This window comes from Artemia sp. Qi Xiang Cuo, chromosome 1, assembly GCF_049724085.1.
Source record: "Artemia sp. Qi Xiang Cuo chromosome 1, ASM4972408v1, whole genome shotgun sequence".
Classification (NCBI taxonomy): domain Eukaryota; kingdom Metazoa; phylum Arthropoda; class Branchiopoda; order Anostraca; family Artemiidae; genus Artemia; species Artemia sp. Qi Xiang Cuo.
In genome coordinates this window covers 58,839,243-58,859,588 of record NC_142794.1, presented here as the reverse complement: position 1 = coordinate 58,859,588, position 20,346 = coordinate 58,839,243, and the positions used below count along the sequence as shown (strand labels likewise).

The following is a 20,346-nucleotide window of genomic DNA, read 5'->3' as shown; positions in this document are numbered from 1 at the left end:
GTATTAAAACATGAAAGGAGCAGAAAAAAAGCACAACTTGAAACGAACCTAATTTACAATTAAAGAACAAATAAAATTTAAAACAGACACAAATTAAAATCTATAATAAAGTCGAACTTAAAACGAGAACAAGAGTGGAGTTGGCCCCTCTAGACCCATAAAGGCTGGCGTGTCATCTGCGCTTTACTGAAAATAATAATTAATAGGAGCAACATTATTACCATACCGGAAAAAAGGGGGACCGCCTCGACGTTTTTTGAGCCCAAGACACGGCTTCTCTGGAGAGCAGGCCAACAGGAAGATGTCAATTTCATAATGGCAGCAGTTCCCAAATAGAATGATATCAGCATCAACGCAGGCGGTATGGCCATGCAAGCGACGACGACCAAAGCAATTGCAAGCATCAGCGCTCCAAATCCCAGGAGCGACACTGAAAATATAAGTTTTTAGAAAATTAATGCTTCAGAGTTGGCATGCAACAAATAGAAATGTTTTTACCGTATTGAAAACTAGAACGTGTTTGCAGGTTTCATTACTAACAATTATTATTAATGTATGTATTGTCCTGGGCGCTTTTTTTCTCCGTCGAAAAATTTGGCAGCTGCACAAGAAATGAGTAAAACTTTCAAATACTTTATTGATCCTACAGAGCAAAAAAAAATCTAGAATGACTCCATAACTGAATCTCTGCTGTTTATTATGACCTTTTAGAGTTTATTTATGTCTTAAATATAGGCTACATTGAAAGGATGACATAGCGATAAAGAGGCTACATAAATTTTTATTTAGCTGATACGACCAGTAATAATCGTAGACATCCATTTCTTAGGAAAAATATAACCAATTAAAACTAAAAGGAGGCACAGGCAACCCTAAGTCTGTTTTGTTCTGTTTTTGTGTGAAGGTCTGTAAAATAATATTTTCTACTTTTTTATTCTGCCATTAAAGTTTGCAGTTTTATAATTATTTATTTCTTATAATTATTGTTATAATCATTTCTTGTCCTTTATCAAATCCTGTCTTCCAGGTACTTATTATATAGTTGCAATGACATAAAATTATGAAATTTTTAAATAAACATCCATAAAAGAAACAAGAGGCAGAGGAAAACGGAACGATGTCGCTTGATACTTTTATCCAAGCTGGAGATTTCAAAAACAAGAAGAAAAAAAAGCCAACAACAAAAAAATCAGACGCGTACAAAGTAAGTTTTGAAAGAATAAGAATTTCAGGATATAAGATAGGGTAGGCTCACCTGCAACCACAAAAAAGGAGATAAATACAGTTGCCAGGGATATCACCATGAAAACCAAAAACGTACCAATCGGAATACTTGAAAAGGCGCCAATAGAAGCCATCATGATGAAAAGAACTGGACGTTCTTTTGCAAATCGGGTGATCTCATTTACAGTTCTATCCATATCCAGTCCTATCCTTGACATAAAAATTGCAAGTTTCCCTCCTAAAAAAAGAAGTAAGATACAGTTTTTAAGCTGAGAAAAAATATTCGACCTTAAAGATGAACATTGGATAAAACGAGGTTGTGATATACAAAATCACTTAAAGCCTAAAGTATCTATGTTATTTTTTACAAAAGAGAGCATGGAGGGGGGGGCATTCAAAAAATTAATATCAAACAGTTCGCTATAACAAACTGTAAGTACCGAGCATCTCGCCTCACTAGTAACCGCAATTCTACAAAACGGAATTTTGATATCAATAAATACATCAAAAGAATTAGCTTATTATGTTTATTCCAAATATATAAGATTCATAGAGTGTAGTGTTAACCAACAAAAGTTACGAGCCTAACAAAATTTGCCTGATTTTCGAAAAAGGGGGAAGCACCTCCATGGGTGATCGTATCGAAACAATAGTCCTAGAAGATCGGGAGAGGGTGCATTCAGTCGAAAATTAAAAGTTTTAGTGTCCTTTTTAAGTTACCAAAGAGATTGGAGGGCAACTAGCCTCCCTCTCATACTCTTTTTTTCCCTAAAGTTATCCAATCGAAACTTTGAGATAGTCATTTTGTTCAGCATTGTTGAAAGATCCAATAACTATGTCTTTAGGGGCACCATTACCCCCCCCCCCCACAGTCTGTGGGGAGAGGCCTGTAAATTATGAAATTCGAAAATTGTTTACATATAGTAGGCCTTTTTGTTATTTAGAAGTATAAATATATTTTTCGGGGGGGGGGGGAGGATATTTTGGGCTTGCGGTGGGTTTCCATAAAGAAATTTTTTTGTGGGGAGGAAAATCTCTGGGGGTGAACTTTCCAGGGGAAATTTTGTACTGGGAAGGTTTGACAGAATTTCTATACAAAATTCTTTTAATTTGTCTTACTTTCTCTTTTGCCAACCCAATTTTGCCTGTTCTGATATTCCGGGGGAATTATTCGTGGGCTTTTTTCAGCGTGTTTGGATTTCCGGGAAAAACTTTTCACGGAATGGAGGATTTCTGTAGTGATAAAGAAAACTATTAAAAAGTAAAGACTTTTTCTAATGAAAGTATGCTAAGGAGAATTTTCCGACTGAAATGTCCGCAAGAAATTTTACGGGGAAGGGGGATTTTCAGCGAGGATTGAACTACCCAGAAAATATTTTACCGGGGGGGGTATATTTAACGTGGGGGGAAATTTTCGGGGAGGATTTTTTCGAGAGGGGGAATTTTCATGGAGGATGAGCCAGATTTACCGGCATTATTTGGAAAACGATGTAAAATAAAATAGAAAAACAAGTTTTCTAACTGAGAGTAAGGAGCAACATTAAAACTCAAAACGACCAGAAAGCATTCCATATATGAAGGGGTTGCCCCCCTCCTTAATACTTTGCTCTTGACACTAAATTTTGACTGTTTGTCCCAATTTTTTAAGATCAGCTCTTGAAACACAAGGGCCGTTTAATCAGAATACGAAGCATTTTTGAAAGTGCTTGAAGCTTTAGCGTAAAGAGCAAGGTATTGAGTTGGGGGCAAACCCCTTCATGAGTAATACGGAATAATCTCTGTCCGTTTTCAGTTTTAATGTTGCTCCTTACTTTCAGGTATAAACTTGTTGTTGTTTTTTAAATAGAAAAACAAAAACCGTCAACATGCAAAGTTCCAGATGCGTCCGAGACAAGAAGTTTTAACGGAGGTGACAAGGGAAGAAGCGTCCAAAATGAGAATTAGCGGTGGTACTGTTGTTGGCGCTAGTCAGCAACTAAGACAAATGTCCATCATAGCTACAGAGCTTGGATGGTGTAGGAACCAGCTGCATGCCCTTTTGGAGTTACCATCATCTTTGTTGAGGACAATCCTATTCATCATTCTAAGTCATCGACTATTCATTTAATGTAATATTGCTCAGAGCAATTCTTGTCTGTTTGCTCAGACTGTAGAAAAATATTCAGAACAAGTGCAGTCAACACTACTGGCGCATTATCAGAAAATGAAAGTAGTGATCTATTAGGCACCGCGCCGGGGACATGGACGGGGACAAGAATATACAGTGCAAAGGTCCGACGGGTGCTTGCGTAATTTGTCTTATCTCTAGTATGTACAAGAATGTACAGCATAGCTTCACGTGGACATTGCAAAAAATCCGTTTTTTTATGGGCCAATCAGAGAGAGCGGTGATTGCTCTATATACGATAACTTGATTGGTGATTGGATTCGAATGATAGAAGTGGTTTTAATTGCAATTCTTATTAGTAAGAGCATTGAATTCAGTGAGAAAAGTTTATTTGAGAAGATGCTAGTAGAGAAAATGAGTGATGCTTTTACATTATTGGAGATTGATGCTGAAGCCGGCAGCAGCAGCAACGATATACGAGTACCAAATGTGACTGTGGAAATAACTGCAGACTGTAGACTATGCCTTGAATGGGACGATATGTATGCTAGATACGTGACATCATTAAGCAAATTTAAAATGGAAGAACCATTATGTTTGCCTGAGACACTGAATATTAGGCATATAAATAGACCTCAAGACGAATTAAATGTGGTAGTGAATCATATTTGTAAGAACAAAATGTAACACTGAATATTATTGATGTAAATATGCTCAGTAAAATTTTTTCAAAATCAAAGGTAATATTCTTTCTATTGTAGGCTAGCGTATATTTTTTTAATTAGAAAAAATTCTGGTTAGTCTGAAGTTGGTTTTGAGAGTGTTAGCACTACAAGAAAGGGATAGATTTGAGAAAGAGCGAATCATGGGGAATCTAGTACATATGGGATAACGTTTGATTCTAGCTGACGATTTTCTAGAGCTGTCTATTCAAAGGAAGATATTTTCTCAGGGAATGCTTGTCTATATAAAGAAAAGTGATTCTCGCTAATACGACAAGTGTAAAAAGCTTCTAAGATACTTCCTAATATCATCAACACAATTTATTGATCTATTAATCAGTAGACGGTAAAATGATATCGTGGATATGCTCTAAAACACTAGTTTTGAAATTTTGAACTTTTTTCATAAAAAAGATGGTATACACGGGTGATTTCCTCCTCTCTCTCTCTCTTTGTCTATCCCAGTCAATTTTTTGTTGTTGGTAGCTCAGTTTCATTGTGGCAGTGAGACTGTCAATGCATGAAAAAATGTTCCTTACCTTCCCGATATGTCTGTACACACTGGGTAGTCGGTCATCATTTCAGACTTGCATACTTATTGATTATTGTGATTAAAACGGTAGATGATGCAACCCATGTAAATTTTATAAAGAATATACTATACAAATTAATGATTGTAATTCCTGTATTGAATACGTGTGCGACTCTCATCCTAGAGTCCACCTATCCTCCAATTGTCACTAAGATAAATGTAATCAGTGGGAGAATACATATCCTGATATGATTGGAAAGAATCCTAACCATGAATTTAGTTTATTGCTACGGAATTAGTATCTTCGTGGTTTTAAATTTTTCTGGGAGGAGAAGGAAGGTCAGCGATTAAACTGTTGGGACAACAGAAGAATATGGTTTATACGTTATGTTTGTACAGATCATAGCTGTTATGATTATCGGCTCTCTCATTTTAGTCAGGCTGTGATGGAGTGGAATTCGACACTTGAGGACACTGTATGTGATAATGCTTCAAATAAACAAATTGAAATATATGAATTCAACAGAATGAACAAGAAGAGTATCATTGCCTTTACAAAGAGATGTGACGAGAATTAGATTACACTCTACTGTAGAAAATATGACCCTGACACTGCAGTACATCAGAACCAGTATACTGTGAATTCAGATAATCTACCTGCATTAGTTGTTGTCGACAAATACCTATATCTAGTAGAAAATGAAATCTAAAGAGTAGAAAAGTGGTTTTTATCATGTATATACATTTTTTTATTCATTTATTAATAAACAATTTCACATACATTTTTAGAACATTTTATTCGTAGGGCACTAAAATCAATACTAAATACGCTTGTAAGTATATTTTCCACTAGAAAGTCATTCAATCGAGGTAAGTCAACGTAGATGTCGAGAAACTGCTTGTAGGTATAGCCACGACATCTGAACATGAAAAAGAGTAGTGCATGAAAGTCACATGTCTTAGTCGTTATATCCTGTACTCTTCGTTGATTTTGAATAATAGTTTTCCCACTGCTCTCAATAAAGTTCCGGATGAAAGGTGTATAGAATTTATATGATAGGCCAAGATGATCGGAAATATCAATGTTTGTCGTTGTTTGAAATATGTTTAGACCATTATCTATCTTCAAAATCAATTAACAGCAATTCGAAACTACTAAGGTTTTGCTAGCACATAGAATTTTTTCAATTAAATCGGCCGGTATACAATAGGAATTGTACTGGGGCACGTTTGGAGTAATACTAAATACATTGATGATTTTGTCTGTATTCATTGGGCTAGGTCTAGTAGAAAACTGCCGTTGGGTGTGATTTCCCAATAGGTTTCAAATTGACTCAATGATATTAGCGTGATGCTCTCAGTCAAAGCATCGGCAAATGTAAACTCTAAACGCACATGTTCATACTATGCTTATGTCGTGAGTCCCCGACAAGTCCAGAACTATTAAACCATGTTTTTTTTTAAATATTGAATTGGTTATTGTATTTTCAAATAGTTGAGTCCTTATCTAGGGCTCGAATGGTCAACTCGTACAGTGTTTTATAGGATTTTTTGTCAAATGATAGACTGTAGAGTGGAAGACCCGTCACCGTATAATCGAGACTAGATAGACCAAGCAATTTAAAATCATGGGGAGATTTTGTCCAGGATCCAATAGCGCTCCCACTCTTTACAAAGATCAATGCCAATTTTGAAGGGAATTCTCCATTGACAATCGGTGAACCGGTATAGCTAAAGGGACCAGCGGCACTGAGACGGTGGGTGGTGATCTTATGGGGGACCAGCCGTGAAAGATGGCTACCATTGGTTCTTAGCTTTTCCACTGGCAATGAACCAGAGCTCATAACCTGTTGTTTTCGAACGTGGAGATTTGCCGATGTGATAATGACATTTGCATCAGGTGCTGCAGGAAGTGTTTTTCTCAAAATTAAATTCGATGGGGCTAGTTGCAACTTTATGTCAATCTTGACATTGGGGGATAGCCATTGGGATATATTGAATATCTCATGATTTAATTTTCCAACCAGATGATACTCCTGAGTCACTGCAGTAGTCAACTCGCCGTCAGTATCAACACCTGATCGATATTCATAGCCCAAGGATTATCCTCTCAACTCCTTGTGTGCCTTTGGTGTCATCATCATAAATTGTATGTAGCTTGCAGAGTTGGATAAATTATTGCTAGTGCTCACCAATGTTCCATTAATAAATACATTGATTTGTTTGAACAGATTGTGTAGAATACAGTTTTCATAGGAGAGACCATCAGCAACAGTTGGAGTTGTATTATATGACTTTTTCCTCACCGCAACATTTAAATCAATAAATGTTGATGACAAATCAATGAAATAGTCTTCATTGGAAAATATTTGAAAGTATATATTATGCGAGAGGGGTTGTTGGGGGTTAAATTGTTCATAGTAGCCATACTTGACACTGACATCAACATTTTCAGCATTGAATAGATTCAATGAGGAACTGATTGATCGATATGATTCCTTGTGGTGGAGATAAGTCATCTCAAGAGACGAAATCCTTCTTTGATCAAACAATCTTCTTCTTTTTCTTCTTCTGCTCATTTGTTGCCCGTACTTGATTCCCCAGTTCGTTTGGATATCATTCACTTCCTGCCTGGTTGAAGACTCATCAGTAAATGACTTACATGCATCCTTTTCAGTCCCTCTGCATTTTGTCGAGATTTTAGTTGTTCACCAACGGCTCTTGCTGAAAATCTAATATCTTCCTTAACACTCTCATTGAAATTCTTGCCCGACCCCCAGTCCTGTAGTGTTGAGGCAGCAAAATCTGATTTAGCAGGTATAAGATATTTTCTGGCAAGGGGTAGTGCAGAATGAGATAGCATAGCAAATCAGCTACGAAATCCAAACCTTGACATTGTAGTACGTTCCTTGTAGTAGTCCAATCCCTTGTCTATTTGACGTGGACTCAGAGCACCAACATAGCAATCGATATCGGGACAGACAAATGGAATTCTTCTATTGTTCATTTTAGGTGATTCTGTCACCGACAATGGGTCAAAAATGACATGTAATCACTTCTAAGCCTTTTGTTATTGCTAGAGGATCACCCAATTCACTTCTTAGTGTTAACTGACAGAGTTCCAAATACGAAGTGTTTACAGGAACATACTGAAGATGCTTTATATTATAGTGATGAAAAAGTTCATGACTTGTTTTTCGTTCAAGAAAACGTAGAAGGGGGACATTTGAATTAAAAACTCTCGATGTTTCCATAAAAGATGCATAGAGAAATATGCAAGAGTCCGAGGCGAAACCAGGTGGATAGTCAGCAAAAATAACTTGATCCATCCCGTAAACGGTGCCAGCATTTTTCCCATTTATCATATTCTGTTTAAAGCCAAGAACATCTCTCAGATTATCATTGAGAATAATTATTTTGGTATCAACAGGTGAGGTAACGTAAGTCCTATTATGTTTCATTGAACAATTAAAGTGGATTGTATCATTCCTACTATATGAGATTTTTCTATTAATTGTAAGACGGATATCTGTGATATCACAGTATTCAGTATATTACAGTGTGACATGTGAATATTCACTAAATTTAAGCGCTTCAACCCATTCATAGTCGACAAAGAGTGACCAATCGAATGGGTATAACTTTTATATCATAGATACGTTCTCTTATCAGGATGTCATAGGTATTTTTGAGAATACAGTCAACAAGAGCCACTTCATATGCACCAGCAAATTAATGGCGCGGGAGAGTTTTGTCCAAAAATCTCTTGTCGTATTCAAGTCATTGTAGTGAGGATAGGAAACATTGGACATAAAAGTTACATAGAAATCATTGGGCATTGTCAATATCTTCAACACCGATCCAAGAATCAAAATCAGAGTTGTATCCTAGCCACCGAACAAGTAACTGTTTCCTACCCCTGCGAGTACGAGTCTTTAATATCTTTTCAATCTGATAGATTTCACTATTATTTTTAACTTTTTGTAGTTCATAGTCATAAAAGCCGCCGAGAATCTCTTCATCTTTGGTATCGCGCAAACGATAAGTTATGGGTTTAGTGTCTAGGATTTTTGCCACTTTAAAAAGTTATGTGGACCACAAGTAATTCCCCTTTTCAAAAACATCAGTTTTCCTATTGATTCGAAAAGTATCACCAACATTGAATTTTCTTTTCTTCTTGACAATCTTTTCATTGGAATATTGTATAAAAAAAGTTTCAGCTGTATCATGATCAGAATGATGAACTTCCGTTGGGGTTGAGTTGGACAATGATCGATGAGGACGTTGATTATAGATCAACATGATTTTATCTAAATCATGAATAAAAGCCGGTGTATTTTTCAATATACAATATGTTGAAATTATAAGTCGAATAGTTCTTATCAATCGTTCGGCCAATGCAGCCTTTATAGGGCTATGACTATGATAGAGCAGTGTATTATATTTCGCCAGTACTTTTGCAACATGGGGATGAACAAATTCACTACCACGATCCGTTTGAATTTTTTTATGCGAATGCTGTTCGAGAATACTTTTTATAGCCTGAGCAACTTCAACGCCTCTCTTTGATCGCAATGGAATTGCATATGCATAACGACTATAAACACTGATTGCAAGTAAAATGTACTTGTACGGTGTATTGTGAGATTTTTGAATCTCATCTAGAGTTAGGAGATATGCTTCCATTATATGCAATGGGTAAAAGGCTTTAGTTTTTCGATAATGATTAGCACGAAGTCTATGATTTCTATGCAGAGTGTAACCTGGTTCATTTTGTAGATAGTCTTGTACACCTTTAGTGTGAACACCAGTGAATTTGGAAAGAGTGATGGGGGAACTTATTCTTCTCACTTCACCAATATTTTCATAAGCACCTTTCAGAACTTCAACCATTTTGAACGTAAACACGTAGTGTAACGTCCGCTACCCTTTTGTATACTAGTTGTGGTTGGTGATGGGGGTGATGGTGACATGATACGTTTTCGCTTTTTCCTCGCCACCATTGTCAAGTTTCCACTAGGTGTGCTAGTATTTTCCAAGATTGATTTAAAATCTTCTTCTTCTTCTTCTTACTCTTCATATTTTAATGGTGTTGTTGTTGTTGTTGTTGATGCAGGTTCATTTAATTTTTTTAGAATTTGTCTATTGCTAATAAGACTTTTGAGGAAGTTTAATGTATTTAGAAAGTTGTATAGATGAGCGTCAAATAATAAAAGTCCTTTACGATTTGTAACCATATCATAGATTAAATCAAGTATATTATAGCTCTTGCCCTGAATTATAATCGCTTTCCCATTGCCCTCAATCAGAATATGATCTTGACCACTTTCAATGAGATAAGTTAGGAGTCGTTTTCATTGTTCACAAAGAGAGTTGGGTCTTAGATTTACAATTTTAAAAAAAAATTGATACAAATCCTCCTTCTTTAATTGTGCTCCAGCAGCAGAATCCTGAGATGATTCTTTTTTTAGATCAATACCACTGACCATCGCACGATAGGGCTTATGTTTGTCCACTCGGCTAAGTGCATCTTAAAGTAAAAGCAGTTTTTTATCATCCTCAATATTCTCATTGTCAAGGAATTTACTCAGATTGTTCTCAAAGTGTTCCACGGGTGAGAGAGTGAGTTCTATTGGGGTCAATTTATAGGGTTTTGCCATTCTCTCTCTATAGAGAAAACTGTTTACAAGTCCTGCAATTATTAGCAGTAAAAGTGTGAAAAAGCTACCACCCGCCTGAAGAAGTCGTTTCTTTTTAAAATTATCTTCTTTTTGTTTAGAAGCAATTTTACGTAAAATGGAACGATGTAGCTTTGCCTATTGTTGGACTACTTCTGGCAGTTGAACATTGACTTCTGTTAAATTTAAAAAAATTTAAGATATTATATTAATGAAATCATTGTCAATACCATGTTTGAGTATGGCTTTCCTAAGCGAGGGTTTTGAAGTGCTTAGAACTGAAAATAAATGTCCATTTTCATGTAGTTTCTTCAGTGTCATGATAGCAACTAATAGCCTTTTTTAGTGTTCACGGGGAGATATACTGTAATTTCATTGTCAAAAATGTCTGTGACCACACGCAGATCCTCAGCTGTATTTTGATTAAAACCCAGTAGGATATAGCCTTATGGTTTATTAGGTGCCTGATTTTATGGTACGAGCAGAAATATGGGAGCGCTGGAGCATATTTGTTTATTGAGTTCTTCGTGAGCTAGAATCACAAACAGCGCTGTAAATGATATAGTAGGTATAGTTCAATGCAAGTGCTCGTATGCATTTTCTCAGATAAAAGATATTGGGTAGAATCAGAGTAACGGAAATCTGTTCATGATGAGAGGGAACAGTGAACAGTTGTAGCATTTCCTGGGACCATTGTTCAATAGATTCAGCCAGATCGTCAATAGTCAGCCAAGAGTTTGGTTCAATAATGGTGAAAACATCAAGTCCCTGTATGAATTGTATCTACACCAACCCCGTCATGCCAATTTTTTTTATTTTATTGTATGACTCCCGCCAAATACTGTAACAATAGTAAATTTTTTTTGGTTTTTACACAAACATTTTATAGCAATTTTTAATTATTTTAGTTAAGAGTGTTGTTTTGCCTGGCATTGAAGGACCACACAGAAACGATCTGAATGGTGTTTTACATTGATACATGTTCCCTTCAACAGTTCACCTAGACAACTAACTGTAGACTATAGCTGTCTAATGACTAAATAATTACCCTATTACCCGTTAAAGAATAATGAGAAGAAGACGAATAAAGAATCATATTTTCTTTTATTATACATAAAAAAGTAACAACACTTAAAAAATACTACATTGAAAAAAGCACATTAAACATGAAAAAATACACTTTTTTAATTTATTTATAATAAAAAAATACAACATTTACATAGGCACTAGAAAAAACACTTTAATAAATACACTTTTTTTCTTTTTTAAGTTATAAAAAATATAAGATTTAATGGATAATGCACTTAAAATAATAATATCACTTTTATTTACAGCATTTTAAATGGGGTCCACCCGGAGGCGGCCGCTGCGGCGTACACGGGGCCCACTGCGGCGGACCGGGAAGCGCCGCGGGGCCGGGAAGCAGGGGGCCCGCTGCGGCGGGCCGGGGCCAGGCTGGTATTAAATAGTGGAAATTGATCTGCCTTGCACACACATATTGAAAATTGTTTGTGATATAGAAAAAAAAGAATTCAAAAACACCAATTACCCAAAAAACCCTCCCACCCAATTTGTACTTTTTTTTTATTGAATTTAAGTTAATTTTTTCTAGATCGAGTTGTTTTATGTACTCTATGAATTAAACTCGGTCTGAAATAAAATAATTACCATGTGGTAGTACCGTCAAACCAACAACAAGTACATAGACTGTCCGATATGGCCGACATGGCCGACATGGCGTTTTTCTCAACTCTAACTGTGTAGTTTTTAAATTGTAAAGAGCGAATCGCCATGACTTTCGCTCTTGGGACTAAACTACGTTCCACACAGTTTCTATACACACTCATGTCGATATTATTTTTTACAAATTGTATAGGTACCCCTTGCAAACTTGTTTGATATCCTTGTTGTGCGTTTCCACACAGTATACCTCGGTCCAGGAAACACACCACTGGATATCAGATCACTACCCGTTTCAGATTTTAACATTAACAATTGATTTGGGGCCTGGCGTTTCACTAGCTCTGGGTAGCGAGATTCATCCCAATTAGTGTAGTCCATTCGTGAGCTAATGTACTCACCATTTTCCTAATCATTCTATAGATTTTCAGTTTTGACTTTTAACAGGAGTGAATCAGTGTCCCCGTAATACACTTGAACTTGTCCCTCAATCGGCCACTGTACCTTGCATACATTACAATAAAATGACAACATGAGTTTCTTAGATATTTCAGTTATTACACTTCCACCTGCAATATTTTTATTTAAAACAATGTTTCTTTTCTTACGGTGTAGGAGCACCATATCAGAATCTATGATTGTGAACGTGGTGAAGTTTGGATCCGCAATGATTCGAGCACAATCTTTGGGATTGGTTACAGTGTCACATCGACTTCTGTGTTGAACGCTCTCGCAAATTTTACCAAAAGCTGAGTTAAAATGAGTTTATAGATTTATTTTTCATCCTTTGTTTTCGTCAGCGAACTCGGACTGACGATGGCTTCAATAAACATAGTCAAGATTGGCTAAAGCGAAATGTGGAGATCTCTATGAATCTTTGTGACCTATACCTCTTTGGACACAATCAACTACTCTCGATAGCGATTAATAGCGAGAGCCTGGGTCATGTTGAGATCGGAAAATAATTTCTGGTTCTAAAAATACCCAGTGCATACTCCCATCCTCTACTAAAGATAAACTGTAGGGGCTCAGAGAGTCCTTACCCACCGGTCTATTTATGCACACAAAAACAAAGTCTTTTACCGGGTCAAGGATTTCCATTAGTATTTCACGGTCGATTTCAAAAAACCATCCCTGTGCCCCATTTTCCTCAACACTGGCAATGTCGGGGATATTCGAAGCACAGGGATTGTCAAGCCATTTATAATTGCCACACGGCAAACAGTAGTGAGACATTGCCGATGGGTAAAAAGAATTCATATCCAAATAAAACCGCGTCCGACTTTTCATCGGTGTGCTGTCCGGTCGGATCAGTTTTCATGATACGATTCCCGTGAAAAACATAACCACCCCTCATTGATCTCTGTACAAACAGATGCTGATCCACATCGGCGATCAGACCTATTTCTTCTTTGCTGATTTTAAGTATCAAGTCCATCACCAGATGAGGAGTGGAAAAATAATAACCTAAATCCAACCCAAATTCCCCATAAATTTTATCCGTATTTTTGCACATAATGTCCAGAAGTGTGAGTACTTCACTAGCCAAGTATGGTATACAATAATCCCACCCATTTTTACATCCACCCTTTGGCCAAACCCTCTTAACAAATTCGTTGTCGCTAGTGGTGCACTCACTCTCAGTAACAGAATTGTAAAAAGCTTCAATGGGCGGTAATGACACCTCATCTAGCCTCGAGCCAGAGTTGTAATAATCATATGGATGTATACCCTTATACGTTAATAAATCATACATTTCATCATCGGGGAAGCGCTGTTTGAGGAGGGGAAAGCTATCAAAATTGTCACTTTTCTGTACCTGAACCAATTGACTTAAAGATTTGGAGAAGAAGCTGAAAGAGTCTAAAAAACGGATTTTATTCAGGCACGTGTTACCCTTGTCAAGTGTTTTCCACATGAATTCTAGCAGCAGTAGCTTCTCCGATGATATGGGTATTATATTATATGAAAAAGAACCATCAATCCATGTGTCATCTACAACTCCACACTTGGCAATGCGGGCCAATGCCGGTAGAACAAACTTTAAGTCGTAATTGGAATTGTGTATAAAAACAGGTACGAAATATTGCTATTTAACGTTTAAATTTCACGACGGATGTGCTACCCCTCTAAAGTTACTCCCCCCGATATAAGTTCTTGCCAAAACTGATCATGGCTGATCACCGTCCTCCGCCTTCCATTCCCACCTCCATCATGAAATTTTCCCTTGTAAACCCACCACAGTTTACGATTTTTAATGGCCAATGTGTCATCTGGTGGTAGGAGCATAGGATAGTTTGTTTAACGAAGGCGCAAAAATTGCACCGTTCGCTGTTTTGATTAGACTGACTTCACCGTCACCCAACATCTCAACTACATCCAGCACTTGCATGGTATTATTGGAATCTCATTGCGCTTGAAAGTAAGAGCCCCTATGGCTTCATGTATTTTAACACGATTTGAATTTGACGAATAGTACACGTCTGTCAGTTTCGCTTCGCAGTCTAAAACGATCTCATTTTTCTGTAGTAGCATACATTGAAAAAACTTTAAACGTGGAAGCGCACTTACTCTACGGTCCGTTCCCTATGGTTGATTTCCATGTCTTCTGCGGTTGTTCAAGTAGAATTTTAAATCTAAATCAGAGCAACAACTTGTGAGACAGGACGGATAACAAAAGCCCACACCATTTCCCGTCTTGCCCAACCTAAGTTCAGCGAGATACGGGGTAAACGGTTGGAAATGAACAATTAAATCAGGCTCTGTGGATAAATTGCATAGAATCAACACACAACATTTTATTGATTAAATTAGTTAAGTCCGCTATGAAAATAACGCCCCCTTCTTATTAGAACAGTGACCCTGCTTAAATTCGTTTTCATACTGTACCACCGTGACACCAATCTTTAAAGGTGCATTTGCCAGCTCGAAAATATCTATTCCTTTTAGTGTCACGGGAAATTGACCATTTAAAAATCTACTATGGGAACTTTGAACCCACGCTACCATTAACTGCCATTTCATCCAACTTTTTCTTAGATGCATTATCGCGCAGAGGTTTTTATGCGGCAATTAAAAATGCATACCTGAAACACTGTAGCCTCGTATCGAAACAGATTCGTTGTACCCCCTGACATCCCTCTAAATCTGAATGATATTTTAAAACTATACATCTATCACTATGCCCACCTCTTACAATAAAATCAGTTTTAAATATACAAATATTAACGTTTAAACAATTAGTATATAAAACCATCGACCCCCTACCCCCCTTGTTATAATTTTCCCACATGGTTTCAATACTAGTAACCCCATTTAGACCAACATACCCATAATTTGATAAATTCGGGCGAATTGCCAACGTCTCTGTGTGCAAGTATTTCGAATACACCTCGCCCGCATTTTCATTTAAAAAAATATTTTTAGTTGTATTAAAGGTTTTAAACTAACCCCCACCTACTAAATTACCCTTGGTAGTTAAAGAAGTGCTCGAATAGTATTATTACACAAAATTGTAATTGCCACAGGATCTGGTATAATATCTCCCGACACTAGAGAGTCAAAGGGGTCACCGATTTTGGCGCTGTAGACCTTTGTGTGGTGCAAGGCAGAGTTGGAAAGAAAAAATCTGGAAGAGGGGATACTTGTGTTGTTACTGTATCGTTACTACTACTAATACTACTACTACTAGTGGCTTTATCATTAACCAGAATGGTGGGGGTAACATAGAATTGTCAATAGCACCAACCCCAGTCTGTTCAATTGCAATGGATGGAGATGGCATGAAGTCCTGTAAGTCAGTTAGTATGTCTTCCAGGGTGTTTGGGGATAGCTGATCAAGCCTGTATTGTCCTGGGACGTAATTTTTTTATGAGGACCCGGTTCAGATGCACTACCAACATCGCCTAAATGCTCTCACATGAATCTATCTGTCCATTCTGGGTCCTCCATCATGTCAATGTCACAAGTTAAATCGTCTAGGCTAGCCACGTCCCCAAAACAATCATTTAGAAAACCCCTATGCCATTCCATTTTGTCTAGAACTAATGTAGGTTCATCTCTAAACTCCATTGGTGGTGCTAGAATTGGTTCAGGTCCACTAAATGTTGATGTTTCATGACCCAATGAAGATGGCGCTGCTATTTCATTAATCTAAAGAAAAAAGGTTTATTTTCTGTGAAATAACCATTATTTTATAAAGTTGAAAAACCATGTTCATTCTTTCACCCCCACCCACAAAACTGAATTCCTCCTAGCATTTTTAAACTAAACACTTACCTCCATTCCCCCTCCCCAGAAAGTTCAGAAAGACCCAATACCCATATTTATGCTAAAGCATTTCTAGTGGCATGTTTACCAGGATATTGAATAAGTGCCATTTTTAACCCACCCACAAAACTCAATTTCTCCTAGTATTCTTTAAACTTAATACTTGCCTCCATTCCCCTCCCCAGAAATTTCAGAAAGACGCAACACCCCTATTTATACTGAAGCATTTCTAGTCGTATGTATACCAGGACATTGAATAAGTGCCATTTTTCACCCCACCCACAAAACTCAATTCCTACTAGCATTCTTCTAACTAAATACTTACCTCCATTCCCCTCCCACAGAAAGTTCATAAGGACGCAATACCCCTGTTTATGCTGAAGTATTTCTAGTCGTATGTTTACCAGGATCTTGAATAAGTACAATTTTTCACCCCACCCACAACTCTCATTTCCGCCTAGTATTTTTAAACGAAATACTTACCTCCATTCCCCTCCCCCGGAAAGTTCAGAAAGACGCAATACCCCTATTTATGCTGAAGCATTTCTAGTCGTATGTTTACTAGGATATTGAATAAGTGCCATTTTTCCACACCATCCACAAAACTCAATTCCTACTAGCATTATTTAAGTAAATACTTGTCTCCATCCCCCCCCGCCCCCAGAAAGATCAGAAAGACGCAATACCCCTATTTATGCTGAAGCATTTCTAGTCGTATGTTTACCAGGATATTGAATAAGTACCATTTTTCACACAACTCGCAAAACTCAAGTCCTCCTAGCATTTTTAAACTAAATACTTGCCTCCTTCCGCCTCCCCAGACAGTTCAGAAAGACGCAATACCCGGATTTATACTGAAGCATTTCTAGTCGTATGTTTACTAGGATATTGAATAAGTGCCATTTTTCATCCCACCCCCAAAACTCAATTCCTCCTAGCATTATTTAAGTAAATAGTCGTGTATGAGGTAGAGGTAAAATACCTACATTTCCAAATTCGGACTGCACTTGTATGCCTGAACTCCCTGGCAAAGCATGAAGGGTGGTGGCCTCACGATCTTGAGTAGACAAGACCGATGCATAATGAGAAGTCATCCATTCCCTCTTGAATTTTCTGCCAGGTTGCATAGAGGTTTGTGCAGAGATGACACTGGCATGAGAGGGTCCTGGCATTAAAAGTTGTGTGAACATTGGCTGATCCAGAGAACTTGTAATGGAACTAGCATATCTGATGATGGAAGGCCTTGCAGCTTGCATCGATGTGGTATCGTTCTATCTTGACCTCTTTTCGGGGGGAGAAATTTTTATTTTTGTATTTATTATATTTTAGGTACTTGCAGTTTCAAATGCTGTTGGAAGACACTTTAGCAAGAACTTTTCTACAGGTGAGTGTATCTTTTCTGTAAATGTGTAAAATTTTCTGACTGTTCAATCCTGGTGAAGATTACAATTACCATTTCCAGACAATTCCAGAATTGCCTTCAATCCCAGACAATTACCATTAACATCTCCACATGTAAAATTGAGTTGACTAAGAGAAAGTAAGACAAATAAAAAGAATTTCGCGTAGAAATTCTGGCTAACTCTCCGAGTGGAAAATCTCCCCTGAAAAGTTCACCCCCTGGAAATTTTTCTCTCCATGAAGAATTTTCCCAGTGGAAAATACCCAAAGCACAAGATTCACCCCCCCCCCCTGCCACTTGAAAAATGTATGCAAAGTTCCAAATAACAAATACTATACATAAATAATGGGAACATTTTATAACTTAGACATATCCCCAGGGGCTTTAGAGGGTGATTTTATCTTGAAATACTTAGTTTTGCGACCTTTTAACTCTGCTGATTAAAATGGGTATCTCAAAATTTTGATCAGAAGATTTTGGGGAAGAAGAGGCGTGGGAGGGGGGCCTAGCTGCCCTCCAATCTTTTTGGTCAATTAAAAAGGGCACTGGAACTTTTCATTTCCATTCAAATGAGTCCTCTATCAATATTTTAGGACCATTAGTTTGATACAATCCCCCCTGGGAGAAAAAAAGATAAACATGCATCCATGATCTTTCTTCTGGCAAAAAAAAACAACAACACAAAATTCTATGTTTTTACTGATAAAAGCTTGAAATCTCTATAGTAGGGTTCTCTGACATACTGAATCTGATGGTTTAATTTCCATTAAGATTCATTGACTTTTTGTGGGCGTTTCCCCCCTTTTTCGAAAATCAGGCGAATCTCCTCAAGCTCATAGCCTTAGATAGGTAAAACTAAGCTTAATTAATCTATATATATGGAATCACTGTGATAAGCCGATTCTTCTGATCTATCTACTGATACCAGAATTCTGTTTTTTAAAGTTTTGGTTATGATTGAGCTGCATTGCTCCTTGCCTACTGTTCGTTACCACAAACTGTTTGATTCTTGCCAAGCAAAGTATGAACTCAAGTGTCATCTCTAGAACGCACAATTTATCGTTCTTTCTTGCTTTTGTATCTGGTGATTGTATCAGTGATGTCTGAAAGCATTTTATTCACATCTGTTCATAAAAAAACAGATTTAGGAACCTTTTCTGCACCTTGTTCTTCACCTTCTATGTTGAAATAGAAGGCTTTGGTTAGTAGCCCATTTAGACATTTACTTTTAGCACATAGTGAGGTATGTATTTTGCCATATCACTGGCATGAATTCGATTGGGGCTACACTTCATCAGTTATAAATCTTCAACTTGTCACTTCATTAGATGTTTGGAACTAGCACCATTAGGGAGTTTATCCTTCTTTATTTTCCATCTTCACTTTCATTTAACATTAGCAATAATGCTGTTAAGAGGGTCCAAACAAGAGGAGCAATTCCCAACCTTTCTCCATGATTGCATTTGTTTGAACCTTATAGGATGATCTGGCGGCAAGAGTTGGCGACTTTATTTCCAATGAATTAGAATGAGAAACGGGAAATTTGGCTTCTCTTCTCACTGTTATACTGTGTATGGCTGTTATACTGTTATGCTGTATAATCGTATGAACCCACCTCCTCCTTAAAAAAGAAGAAAAATTTAGTAAGGAAATAATAACCCCTCTTTTACAGATAAATTGCCCTCTTAAGTTGATTCTGATGTTTGTAGCGCTCTATCTATTAGTGCTTTAGAAATATTTAAAAAAGCTTCTAAAGTATAATTTTGGAAAATTTTAGTTTGGGGGGATTTCAAAAAACGTCTTCCGATAATATAAATTACCCCCCTAAAGTCGATTCTGATGTTTGTAGCGCTCTATCTATTAGTGCTTTAGAAATATTTACAAAAGCTTCTTAAGTATAATTTTCGAAAATTTGAGTTTGGGGGAAAGGGAGGATTTCAAAAAACATCTTCCGATAATATAAATTACCCCCCTAAAGTCGATTCTGATGTTTGTAGCGCTCTATCTATTAGTGCTTTAGAAATATTTAAAAAAGCTTCTAAAGTAAAACTTTCGAAAATTTTGAGTTTGGGGGAAAGGGAGGATTTCAAAAAAAACATCTTCCCATAATATAAATTACCCCCTAAAGTCGATTCTGATGTTTGTAGCGCTCTATCTATTAGTGCTTTAGAAATATTTAAAAAAGCTTCTAAAGTATAATTTTGGAAAATTTGAGTTTAGGGGGAAGGGGGGATTTCAAAAAAACATCTCCCGATAATATAAATTACCCCCTAAAGTCGATTCTGATATTTGTAGCGCTCTATCTGTTAGTGCTTTATAAATATTTAAAAAAGCTTAAAAAGTAAAACTTTCGAAAATTTTGAGTTTGGGGGAAAGGGAGGATTTCAAAAAAAACATCTTCCCATAATATAAATTACCCCCCTAAAGTTGATTCTGATGTTTGTAACGCTCTATGTCTTAGTGCTTTAGAAATATTTACAAAAGCTTCCAAAGTATAATTTTGGAAAATTTGAGTTTGGGGGGAAGGGGGATTTCAAAAACATCTTCCCATAATGTAAATTACCCCCCCCTAAAGTTGATTCTGATGTTTGTAGCACTCTATGTCTTAGCGCTTTAGAAATATTTACAAAAGCTTCTAATGTATAATTTTGGAAAATTTGAGTTTGGGGGAAGGGGGGATTTCAAAAAACATCTTCCCATAATATAAATTACCCCCCCCCCCTAAAGTCGAT

The 20,346-nt window shown here is 37.0% G+C and overlaps 1 protein-coding gene across 8 annotated transcripts in view; it reads right to left on the bottom strand.

Annotated features, from left to right (window-relative positions):
• The window catches only part of LOC148956527 (uncharacterized), a 103,338-nt gene that overhangs the window by 2,597 nt on the left and 80,395 nt on the right, over positions 1–20,346 (bottom strand). For 7 of the 8 annotated variants that reach the window (XM_089085887.1, XM_089085892.1, XM_089085896.1 and 4 more), the window contains 2 exons: positions 1,256–1,462; positions 227–430 (listed from right to left, as the gene is read on the bottom strand). In XM_089085887.1, the coding sequence (XP_088942013.1) occupies positions 227–430; positions 1,256–1,462 (411 nt within the window). The remainder of the gene's footprint in view (positions 1–226; positions 431–1,255; positions 1,463–20,346) is intronic. The other variant, XM_089085879.1, reaches the window with a different exon arrangement.